We start from the raw sequence: 12,159 nt of genomic DNA, 5'->3' as shown, positions 1-12,159 counted from the left end.
GACCAGTAACGCATGAAGATACATTTGTATTGTAATAAAAATTCCCGAATTTAGCTGAGCTTTTTAGGTGACTTAGAAACTGTCCGTACGATTCAAGTTTTTCAAGCTCAATGTCGCACGGTTTGATTTGTATCCGAATTGTGTAAAAATTTGCGAGTCTAGATTCCAATAAATTTCTGCTCGAATAAATAAATCTTCAAACACGTCAGAGGTCGGACAAATCTGAAGCTAAGATCCCTGCAATTCTAACTCGGCTTAATTTATCGAGAATATTTGATGCTCTGAATGTATTTACGCAGATTTCAAACACCGCGCACATCGCTTGAAGTAAATCAGAGATCAGGCTTACGGCGCGTGTTTGGAAATTGAATTTCGGTCTTGCGTCCATCAAGGTTCTTGCCCGGCTGACGACATCTGGCGTGTATAGGGGTTCTAATTAATGGGGTTGGTTCGGAGCGTCTGAGACAAGACAAACCGTCGTCGCAGTTTCTCAAGAGATAAAAAGAGGCGACTGAATTGCCCGATGTTTCGAGGGTTCGCGTGACTTCTGAATGCAACCGGTGACAACACCGACGATTAGTGCCACCCGATGCTCCCACGGTGCCGAATTTTACGTCGTATCAATTACAGACGCCATTTGTTTTTTGTCTGGACCAGCATTCGTTTCGTTTCGTGAAAAGTTACTCGCGAAAGTGGCGAGATCGAAAAGACAGCATCTTTCATTCATATTCGCGCAATTTGCATCAAAAACTTCCGACTAACTGACTTTGAGACGGGCTTTTTCCAGCCGTAGCTTTATACGAAAAAGCGTGATAACAGACCGTTTTCCCGAAAACGCCGGGGCGCCGAGCCGTGCCGCTGACAAAGGTAGCAGCTGCCCGACGATGAGTAAAAATTCAACCCGACAGGATCGTCCGAGGAAGAAAAGGAGGCGGAGGGACAGGACGACGCGAGGATGCAGGAAAGCCTGGACCAGACAGTGAAATAATTTGAAACTTCGATAAGACAATCGAGGTTGCCGTACGAGAAGAAGCTCCCAAGGAAAAATAAGAAAAAGAAGAAGAAGAAGGGGAGCCGAGGAGATGTGGGAGTTCCGAAGGGTTGCAAAGGGGATGGGGAAGTGAAAACGAGGAGACGAGAAGACGAGAAGAAGTTCGGGATAGATTCATTAGAGTCGGAGAGAGCCAGGCGACGGCGGCTTTGGCGTCAGCGTCGACCGCAGCCTGCGGGACGTGTTGCCAAAAGAAACAGGGCTGATGTTTTTCGGTAAACTAACCGAAATCAAATCACGAAGATCCGCGGTAACAATCTTCTGTTTGACTTTCCCCCCTCGGCTGATTCGCCCCTTTCATCGCCCCCCCACCGACCCGGCAACTTTCCGCAATCCGTTTACCCGGCCTCTGCGAGGTCCGGGAACTTCGTCCGTCGCGTCGCATCCTCGTCGACTCAAGGATCTCACAGGACAGATCCGCGCCTAGCTCTTTAGCCGACCTCGAATCCCCCTCGATCCCCACTCAGGCACGTCCCTTCGTTCCTCCGTTCCTTCCGTTCCCCCGTTTATCTCTCTGTTCCGTTCCGTACCTTCCTTCAGTTCCACGGATTCCCCCGTTTCTCTGTTCCTTCGTTCCCCCGTTCCCCGGTTTCTCTGATTCCTCCGATTCCTCCGTTCCTCCGTTCGACCGATCCCCCGTTCCGCTATTCGGCCGTTACTTTGTTCCATCGATCCTCGGCATCTTACGCTGGAATAAGAAACATTCTTCCAGTTAAAGAAATGTTGAAAATATGCCAAAATATATTGCGGATACCAGACCGCTTTGTTTACTCAGGAATGGTTCGCTTTTTGTTCAAAATCGATCGATTATAATTTATATGCATAATATAATATTCTCGAGCAATGGCTTTGTGCATATTTATTATTGTTCTCAGTTCAAAATCGCTAACAAATATTTCCCCTTTTCTATACCTCTACTTTCTATTCTAAGATTCTATTCTGTTCAGTTTTACTTTTACCGATCAACAAGTTTCAAATTATCACAAAAGTTTCAAATTTTTAATCCACATTACTCAAAATTCTGTCAATTTATCTAAATACTTCTCCGAATCTCTTTGAAGCCGCATCAATTACTTTATCTTATTACACTTCATTTTCCTTTTCATGTATTATGGGGTTCTATACAATACTGTCACTTGTATTTTTATTTTTATATTCCATTCGTTTCAGCCAGCTTTATAAATGTAAGCGCTTTGTAAAACCTCGTGACAGATATTCTCAGGAGAATTCCGACTTTTCTGGACAGACGATGAAAAGGGGTTCCGACTTTGATTGAGGAAACACCGATTTCGAGGGATTCTGTTAAAAGTACATACGTTTCATACGTACAAATTGCCATATAATCTCATCGTAAGATGGTACATTAATCACTTTGACGTGGTTCTAAGCGACATTGACATAGTAAAAGCAAAACAGTCCCACATTCGCGTTTTGTAAGTGGATCAAATAGCTTCTCAAACAACACGGGATTCGTCTCATCAGGTTGAAAAAGAAACTTGTATCAGATCATCAGACTTGTAAACGAACAAGAGAAAAATTAACTTGAATACATTCCGGTGATAAAATTCAAAACATCTTTTTACTTCCGTTGAGTATATGCCAAAAACAAACAGCATTGTAAAAACAATCTACAATGTTACAATCCATAGGACGATAATTCAAGCTGAACTGATTACAGGTATGCAAGTTCTAAAATCAGTTCAGCGGATAAATAAGGTCCTCACAGTCGTTACTAGTTGCACAAAAAAAAAAAAAAAAAATCACTAAAGCACGGTCTTCCTTTCGATACCAATTTCGTATAATTCATCAAGCAGGAACGTAGCATACAGGCAAGGGTGCCGTGGCAGCTGGTTGATAATCCGCGGTGGAAATCACAGCCATAATCGCGCTATCAGAGACTGATTAAGCGTCAGCTGAGGTTGATTAAAACTGTAGCGGTACTGGGCAAACTGAACAGATTGCCAATCAGTTCTCTTCATACTTGGAGCATGTATGTGTAAATACGAAGTACGTAATACGTGAAATGGGTACGATATTACGGTGTTTGTACGAATGAGTCAGAACCCATCCTCCGCCCCGTGTAGCTGACCAAGATGACCGGAAAATAACCGGAGATGAAATTGCTCTGAACAATAGTCATGGTCCAGAGGTTCGCAAGCTATATCTTACACTTTCCAGCTCTTTGCCCTGTGATAGGTTTTAATTTCAATTACCGGACTTGCGTAACTGCCATGGTTTCATGGCATTTGATGATAAAACAACATTGTTTTCCGCTGAACTGAGTTTTAATTAGTTCACGTGCTTGATTATAATTCATTTCCCGAGTTTTTCCACACCGAGAGAAATTCTTATTTTATTTTCATTTTTTTTTTTTATTCTACTTTTTTTTTTTTACAAACAGCTGAAAGTTTCTAGAGTTCAAAATTTATAGTTCAGTCGACAAATTTTATGATGAAACTTCACTGTATTTTCGAATAGGTCCACAACAAATCAACGTCAGCTTGAACTAACAACGCGAAGACGTCAAAAATAGTATAATAATTATGCAACTAACTATATAATTACTAAAAATATTGACTATTGATAGTACGTTTAACTTGACTGTTCGTATTTTGTTTTTTTTTCTGTGATTACCGCAAATTAAGAATGCTTTTGACTACCGTCTCTCCATGGTTCGAGATACTAAATTTTACAATGTATTTCCTGCATTGTGACGCCAACTATAAAAATATTTTCAACCACACCAATAATTCTCTAGTTAATCGCATTATAATTTGACAAGTGGTTTCGACAAAAAAATCTCCACTGTCCCCCCCCAGGGGACTGTATTTCGTACCATCGTTGATAAGAATCTTCTTTCAATGCGGTTTTTCGAATCAGCTCTCGTTGGTTTTTCAAGGCTTAATCATTTACGCGCGGTATTCCCCCGCAGCCCCCGTTTCGTGGCTCTTTTTTCAATTTGCATATTTCCTCAATTTTCCATTATCACTACACGCGCGTGGAGAGTAATTGAATTTCGAAATGCGCTACTCGGTTTCACCCTCCCTACGTTCCTTTGAAGTGGCGGGAAAATGGTCAGCAACAAACGCGGGGCTGACGCCTGTTGCGGGGTTTCATACCCGTGTGTTGCGGACGCTAACCCGATGCAGGACAATCCTGGCTTAACCTGCGCCCCGTGAAAGTTATACGCTTCGGTGTATCAAACTGATTGCAAAGTGCCCGTAAGCCATCACCGTGGGTATAATGAATTTCATGTTATACCACGTATGGGGATGTGGTGGTTCGAAAGAAGGGCGGAGAATCTGTTCATTTTTTCCTTCGCAATTTCCACTCTATGATTGGTATCGTAAAAGCATCGATCTCACGATTCGGTATAAATTCTGTTTTCAGTTAACAACGGCGATAAATAAGGGGCGGAATATTTGAAGATCGAAAAAATGAGCTGAGCGGCGGACATGACTATGAGAAGAAGTCCGAAGGCCTTGGGGGCCGCCATATTGGTTCTTCTGTTCCGTTCGCTGAATGCAGCATCGCTCCCCGGTGAGTATATTCTTCGCTATCGCGCGTTTTACACACCGCGAGGATTAATCTTTATCAGTGTTTAAACACGCCGAGTTTCACGGCTGTTTTATTATTCTTGAAGCGTTAATTCCCGTCGTTCGGCAAATCATCCCACGATAATGGTGCACAGAATGGGATGGATACGACGACGTGTATTCAACCACCCATGAGTGTGCATAATTATAAGCATAATACATTATGAACGAGCGAATGGAACTGATTTCAAAGATAATAAATAGAGCAACCTTCATTCGGTCGAACAACTTCCCTGACTGCGGACTGTAGCTCGTTCAAGCTCGTTCAAGCTCGTTCAAGCGGGATAAAAAATGTGCAGAATATCAGTTCTCAGCTCGAACGAAATATCTTTCTACTCGATATGACGCCACCTAGATATATACCAACTAGCTAGAGCCGGTCCCGGATCCTGGCGCCCCGTAAATGGGGATTGAAAATAAAGTGTTATGTATTTATTTGAATCGGCTTTTCCCGTATATCCTTATTCTTACTCCGATATACATATTTATTCTTTTTTCCGTCTCACGGTTATCCGGATTTTTCTCATTTTTTCACTCGGCCGATACAGGTTTTCATGCTTGAAATTCGTCGTATTCGACGGTAGATTCAATTTTCCTTAAATCGTGGATAAAGTTAGATCAAGGAGCTTGATTGGCTAAAAATTGATATAATTATAAATTTTATCATGAGATGGACGGACATTTGGTATTTTTAAAATTGTTACGTTCGCTAGCTACGAAGAGAAGTGAACTTCGCTATTCACCGACATTTCGTTCTCCTATTTTTTCGTCAACTTTTTGTCGTTTAGTAAAAGAAACTTGACTCTTCTTTTTACCAACCGTTTGGTTGTCCGTAGTTTTTCCACAGCAAAATTTTTACTTCACAATTGGTTCCGAATTTCTTTAATTCCTGTTGACCGAGAGCCACAATCTCGTAATTTCCCACTTCAAAGATATCGAATTTACAATTTTCCTTCTACTGCATTCACATTTTTCAGTTTCCCAGACTTCCCTGGTTTCGCCAATGTGACATAACCGCAAATCTTGAGAATTTCTCCCACTTTGGAATAACAAAATTTTCTCCATTTTTCGGTTCAACGATAATTGGGCTGTTTCAGTCATTCCACGTTGCAGAAATCCACACATCGTCCCGATATATCTGAATGCCGGGATAATTCTCGCGGTCAACTTTTCTCTTTTTCACATCACGTCCGCTGCGGCACATAATTTCCGGGTATTTCCGAATACTTTCGTTCGGTCATAATTCACTTTGATTAATTCCCCTTTTGTATTCAAGAATTATACATATATAGTTAAGTTAGACATATATACGTAGACGTGCCACAGGTACCAAGCTATTATCAGACGTTGAGAAACTGGGAGAAACTAATCAGAATGATGACAATGCGACGACGACGAGCGGTGATAATTCGGGAGGGTGATCTTCTCGGCATGCAGCGGAGGTGCAGAGGTCGTCTAATAATTTTCCAATTAGGTAATCGATTGGCAATAAATTCCCGGATTCCTATAATCAATAAATTAATTATAAAAGGGCCGCTGGCATGACCGCGAGGGGATAAAATGTGCAGGAATCGTCGATTCGCCAGCGATGGAAATTGATGGGCCCCGTTATTCGGTGATTAAAAAAAGGATTCAAGCACTTCCGCCATCCGACAATCGCGTGCAGTGCTTAGGTATAATATTACACAGCGGTAGCAGAGCGATTGAATCGTTACGCTTGGTATGGCATAACAATATAGCGTCCTATCAATCCGTCATCGACAACAGAAGCTTTTGCTTGTTCGTTTAATTATATATGAATATTTTCCTACGCCTACGGTAGGACTGAATCAGCCGGAGATTAAACCGTACCGAGCCCTCTAATTTTCTCCAAAATCCCTCAGATTTTGATCACAGGTATTTTCGTTCTACGGATTATTCGACTATGTAAGGAGAGCCCGTGATTTATTATGATTATAAACATCAGGTGCCAGAAGTAAATGCGGGTTATGCGTACCCACGTATAACATGCAAAATTCCTTCGAGGAAAGCCTTCTTGGATTATTTATCCTCGCTTATCACGAATATGCATCCTTAGCTGTACGCCTGTATACCATAATATCAGCTAGGCTACGACGCTGTAAGGGTATTCTCACGCAAAAGCTTTCGCGGCACGGATCAACTCCTAGATATATTTCAGACGTTTCGTATTCGCAGGAGATTTGGTAAAACAGGGTTATTCGTTTTTTATCGCTTATCAGATAAACGACAAGAAATGTAATGCTGATGAATCGATAAGCGTATCTTGGGACTCTTAATCGAAAGTTTAATATTCGTGCGTGTAAGAATTATTTTAGTCGACGAATGAAAGTCAAATATATTTATTTAAAGATGTAAAATTGGTGAAAAAAAAAAAAGAAAAAAAAAAAACTATCGCCTTGAAAATTTATTCCAATATGCGGTTGTATTTTCTTTCTCTTTTCTCAAGATAAATGATCGAAGTCAATGCTGAAACTTTTTGAAGAAAGAAAACCGATATCAACGAATTTCTAGAGAACGCGTAGATTTCAAAGTTTGTGAACTTTTTAACTCCCTTCAAAACTACGACAGGTACAAAAGAAAGACAAATCAAAGACAATACAGTGCTGGTTCAAAAAGCCTCCGAATCATTTTTTATTCCTTTACATCTTTCGTTAACAACACTCAATTTTGCAAGATCTAAAGTTAAAAACTTCTCTCCCAACAATTAGGAATGCACCTCCGCGCGCGGTAACTGAATGGAAAAGGGGTAAACGGACATTGAATTTATAGCCTTCTATCCATCCTCGGATTTCTACCGCGTGGTTATCGATTGAGGTTAAGACGTATTGCACATACAAAGCTGGACGTGATACGTACAACGAGTGACTGTTAGCGAGACGACTGATCGTGAGCCGGGGTGGAAGTTACGTAGGTATTGGAAAATGAGACGACGCCAGCCTTTCGAAAATTCAAGTCGTCTATCGTCGACGGAGCCGAGAATGCAGCCCCGGGCAAAGGTGGGGGTGAAATTGTCGTCGATCGCGAGCAAGCTCAGCTTTTACTTTTGCATCCACCCCCGGATGTAGCGGAGCACTAAATTCGCCCTTATATTCGCTGAGCGCGGCTGCAGTGGCAAGTCGATCGCTCCAACTCCTGTCCAAATTGGCCAGCTAGACCTCCAAAGCCGTTGACGGACAATTATTGTACCGCAACGTCCGGAATTTATAAGGGGCTGCTTGTAGGCTTCGACTGAATTTTCGTCGCCAACCGAATTCGGAAGATTGTCATCTCGTTTAGCGCTGCGATATTGCAATCGTAACGTCGATCGCAATAATGATAGACGACGAGGAAGAAACGTGTACGGATATTTCAGTGTTTTGGAATGAAAAAATTTAACGTTTAGCTCTCACTTGCCACCCTGAAAAGCTTGTTTTGTACAGAAAAATACGCAGCTCAAAAGATGAGATCTGTAGCTTGCGCGGAACGGCTGCCGAAATCGCATTTTGTGATAAATATAATGAAAATTCCATTTTTGCAGTATTTCGACAGGAGGATTTTTTATTGCCGCTAGAAAAATTATTTTGAGTCTTGAAAAGATTTGCCATGGAATATGAGGTTTATTGGTTATGGAAAAGAGTCACAAAATGCAATTGTATAAAATGACATTGTGCCGAATGATGTCAAATTGAAAATCGTTCAAGCGATCAAAGATAGAGAAGATTCGGAAAAAGTCTCAAAGCGAATTCGAATTCAAGAGAAAGATTGGGTGTCAAGCTTGCAAAAGACGCGAATGATTTTATTACAAAAAAATCGTTTCTTCGCGTCGAGCCATTCGACTTAAAGTTCGATTTACTTGACGTACGTGACTGTAAAAAGAGGAGGTTGAAATCGAATTTGTCAGAGAATGATAAAATGTTTTTTATACTATTACTACGACTATTACTACTACGACTATTCTCAATAACCAATCAACCTCAAATTCCACGGAGACTTTTTGCAAGATCCAAAATCACTTTTATAGCGGCAATAAAAAAAAAAATGCTATCGTCAAAATGGCACAGAAATGGAGTTTTGACGATTTTTATCATAAAATGCGATTTCGGCAGCCATTCCCCATAAGCAACAGACTTTATCTTTTAAGGGGCTTATTTTCCTGTTCAAAACAAGCTTTTCAAACTGCAACTGCCAGCAGGATCAAAATTTTTTTGATTCTGAAGCACTCTAATAGATATATAATGTATATATATTGGTTATTTCATCGTTTTGTTTTTATTCTCTCACTCTCAACCCTTTATGGAATTACATCAATTGTATTCGGACAATTCAACCAGTTATAGAAGCGCATCATCGAGATATGAATATACCCCGGATCTTAAACCTCTGAGTATATGTAATTGTTCACGACGAGCAAATTAATTCGTTCCTTCACTCAATTTTTTGTCTTCAAGTTCTTAGCACTAAAAAATATGATCCATTGCGTGTAGTATTTTTTACGCGAAAAAGTTAGATCTTTCAAAATATGAGATTCATTTTAGGGTAGACGTCCAGTAAAATCATTTAAAAAGACAAATTTTTTTTTTCACACTCTACACGAAAAAAAAAAATGAAATTATTTGGATGAGTCCCGTCACAATGAAGTACGGAATTTTCCCGTAAAAACTCTGAATTTTTCGAGTGTGATGTGAAAGACTTAACATTTTCTTTGGCTAACAATACGAAAATCAATTTATCACCAACGTTAGTCAGTTTCTTTCTAGTTCTCTGTCAGTTCAGACGACTGAATTACTTTATTTTCAAGAAAATGAGAAAAAAAAAAGAAGAAAAAAGACAAACCAGAGAAACGAAATTTCAAACTCGCGCCGATATATGCTTCAGTTCTTTCAAATGTCTTTACGATTTTCCCTCGTGCAAAGTTATGTCAGTTTAACTTCGCTTAACTTTTCGAAAGAATTTTAAGGAAACATTTCAAACTCGCTATGGTGTCGCAAAAAATAAATAGATATAGGAAAAAGTTCCGCTTCTCCGCATCGGTTACGATCACGTCTATCCTTTTTTTTTTTATCTTTCTCACGGTTTGTTCTAAACTTATCGTTACTTCGTAAAATCCAAGTTTTTTTGAGTTTAGAATTTCGTTGCAGCATAATCAAATGAAGTTTTTAAATTTCCGTTTCCTTGGGTTACTGATAGAAAATTGAAGATTGTTAAAAAGTGGCTATTCGGACCAATTTATCAAAGCCACTGATCGATGTCTCGTCATTTTTAATACTCGCGAACGTAAACGTTACTTTCGCACACCCTCTGCATGCAACCCATTAAAACCAACAGCCTTCTAATTTCCTTCACTTCGCAGTATACATGTAACGCATTAGCAAGAGAACACGAAACAGCTAATTAACACAATCTGTTTGCGTAATTTTCAGTCGTGAAACCGTATCCGAGGCTGGAGGACTTACCGAAAAACCTCTGGCACGAGTTGAGCTCTCCTTTCACCGAGGTGGGTTATTATTGCAGTATCACCGTACAGTAGAACTTCGTACTTTCCAATTAACCGAAGTTGTCCTCAACTCGTTTAACAAGTTTCAAAGCAGACATTTTCCACAGACCAAAGGTCCGTGTTGACGCAGTTACAGGGTCCGACTGTGGCGTAAAGTCGTTGAATTTTCAAACAGTATATTACAATCGATATCCCATCGGTAAGCTAAAAAAAATTTTCAAACGCACCATCCGTTTCCTACGCAGGTCTACGAAGAGGAAAGTCTCGCGACTGAAATCGGCGCGACTCCCGAGCCTCGTCCTTTCTTCGAGGACGCGGACAGTAACATCACAGCACAGCTGGGAACGCACGTTCACATGCATTGCCGAGTACACGATCTCCGGGACGGAACGGTGAGCTTTTGCACAAATTTACGAAAAATTGATTATCATATAGGATGCAGAGGTAGATATTTTTCTCCCTCGAGTAACCACTGACCATAAATTTTGACAGCTTAGAGAAATTCGTGGTGAACGTTTACCGTTTGAACACGAAAAACTTTACTTCGGATAACCGATCCATTGTCCATTTTTCATAAAAAATAGCGCAAGTGACTTTCGAAAACGCCCCGTTTCCCTGTCTAACTGTGAAAATCTCCGAAAAACAATTTTCAATAGGAAATGTCATCTGTTTAACAGACATTGAGAAGAATTGGAAAAAAGTATCTTTGTTCTGTACATAACTTAGTAAAAAAGTGAAACGCAAAAAAATCTCCGCATTTGAGCCAGATTGGCATGTCGTCTGGAGAGAAGAGTACCTTGAAAAGTTTAAATCGGACTATCGGTGTACGTTCGATTGAAATATTAGCCTAACACGTACTGTCTCTGATTTAATTATGTAAAATGTGATTAGTGATTTTCAAAAACCTCGAGAATTTAAACTGCTGGAGAAAAAAATTGACATTTGCAATCTACGGTTATCAGTGTCGGAAATTTTTTTCCCTTAACCCAGACTCCCGATAACTTCCCGTTTCGAGGGCTGAAGAAACAAATCCATGAACACGACCCGGAAAATTCAGGGACGCCGTCCCTGTGGAATAATTTAGTCAGGCGTTGAATACAAAGCTATAGAAGCGGAAAATTATCGGGAGTCCGTTGTCCGATGGTCGTATAACGACGTGAGGTTGCAACGACAACGGAAATCAATCCGACGTGAATCGCACATCCGGTGGTTGGCGAGCTCGCTCGTTGGGAAAACAACGCCTGCTGGCGCATCCAAAACCATCGCGTAGGTAACTCCAACGTAATGCCTCGAGTTCCCCTTTTCCGGCTGATCCCCTTCTTCCCGTGTCCTCCTCTTACTTCGCCTCGAGTAAATCCCGGCACTTGAATAACAGCCAGCACCGGGAGCACAACAGCCGAAATGCCGGGGCACGAAACTCAGCCGCATTAAACCAGCGCGGATTCTCGACGGGGTTAATTTTCAAAGATTTCACAATGGCAACGTCAAGTAGCGGCTGGCTTATCCAGGATCAAAAGTTTCGGATATTTGCCAGCTTCCGCTCTGATAGTCGCGAGACGAAGCGGTATAACATTCTTCGCCACGGACACGCCTTAACGTTTCAACATCTCGAGATCCTGGTGATTGAAGATTTGTAGAAAGTTTAGGCTTTGAATTGGGTTTGAAAGTCTACGAATATTAGCGGATGTCTCAAACGGTTCCGAACGATTGTAAGAAAGCTCGCAAGCTGTATTTTTCCAAAAACGTTGAGAAGGAGATTACCCACGAAACTCACCGAGGTATTAAAGCGACATTAAGATCAAACGATCTTAAAGGATCTCGAGGGATTACCGGCGAGTTTCGGACAAGCTTTAAACGACATCAAAAGATACTCGATGTTCCGAAAAAGAATCGAACAGAGAACATAAAAATTAAGAATCTTGCGAAACTTTGGCTTTCGTTCTTGGAAGAATCATGCCGGGAATTGTAAGAGATAGAATATATCCATACAATCTCTCGCGATATCGGGGGTGGCTTTG

General features: G+C 40.9%; 1 protein-coding gene and 1 long non-coding RNA gene across 2 annotated transcripts in view; one reads left to right on the top strand and one right to left on the bottom strand.

Annotated features, from left to right (window-relative positions):
- The window catches only part of LOC124175674 (obscurin), a 201,513-nt gene that overhangs the window by 53,976 nt on the left and 135,378 nt on the right, over positions 1-12,159 (top strand). The window contains exons 2-4 of the mRNA XM_046556076.1: positions 4,442-4,591; positions 10,068-10,141; positions 10,387-10,533. Coding sequence (XP_046412032.1) covers positions 4,507-4,591; positions 10,068-10,141; positions 10,387-10,533 — 306 coding nt within the window. The 5' untranslated portion in view covers positions 4,442-4,506. The remainder of the gene's footprint in view (positions 1-4,441; positions 4,592-10,067; positions 10,142-10,386; positions 10,534-12,159) is intronic.
- LOC124175675 overlaps positions 1-12,159 on the bottom strand; it is a 153,800-nt gene that overhangs the window by 30,915 nt on the left and 110,726 nt on the right. The window contains exon 4 of the long non-coding RNA XR_006869210.1: positions 1,394-1,739. This is a non-coding gene — a long non-coding RNA (uncharacterized LOC124175675). The remainder of the gene's footprint in view (positions 1-1,393; positions 1,740-12,159) is intronic.

This window comes from Neodiprion fabricii, chromosome 2 (assembly GCF_021155785.1).
Source record: "Neodiprion fabricii isolate iyNeoFabr1 chromosome 2, iyNeoFabr1.1, whole genome shotgun sequence".
In the NCBI taxonomy this organism is placed as follows: Eukaryota; Metazoa; Arthropoda; class Insecta; order Hymenoptera; family Diprionidae; genus Neodiprion; species Neodiprion fabricii.
The sequence above is the reverse complement of the archived record's forward strand: the minus strand, read 5'-3'. Positions and strand labels throughout refer to the sequence as shown.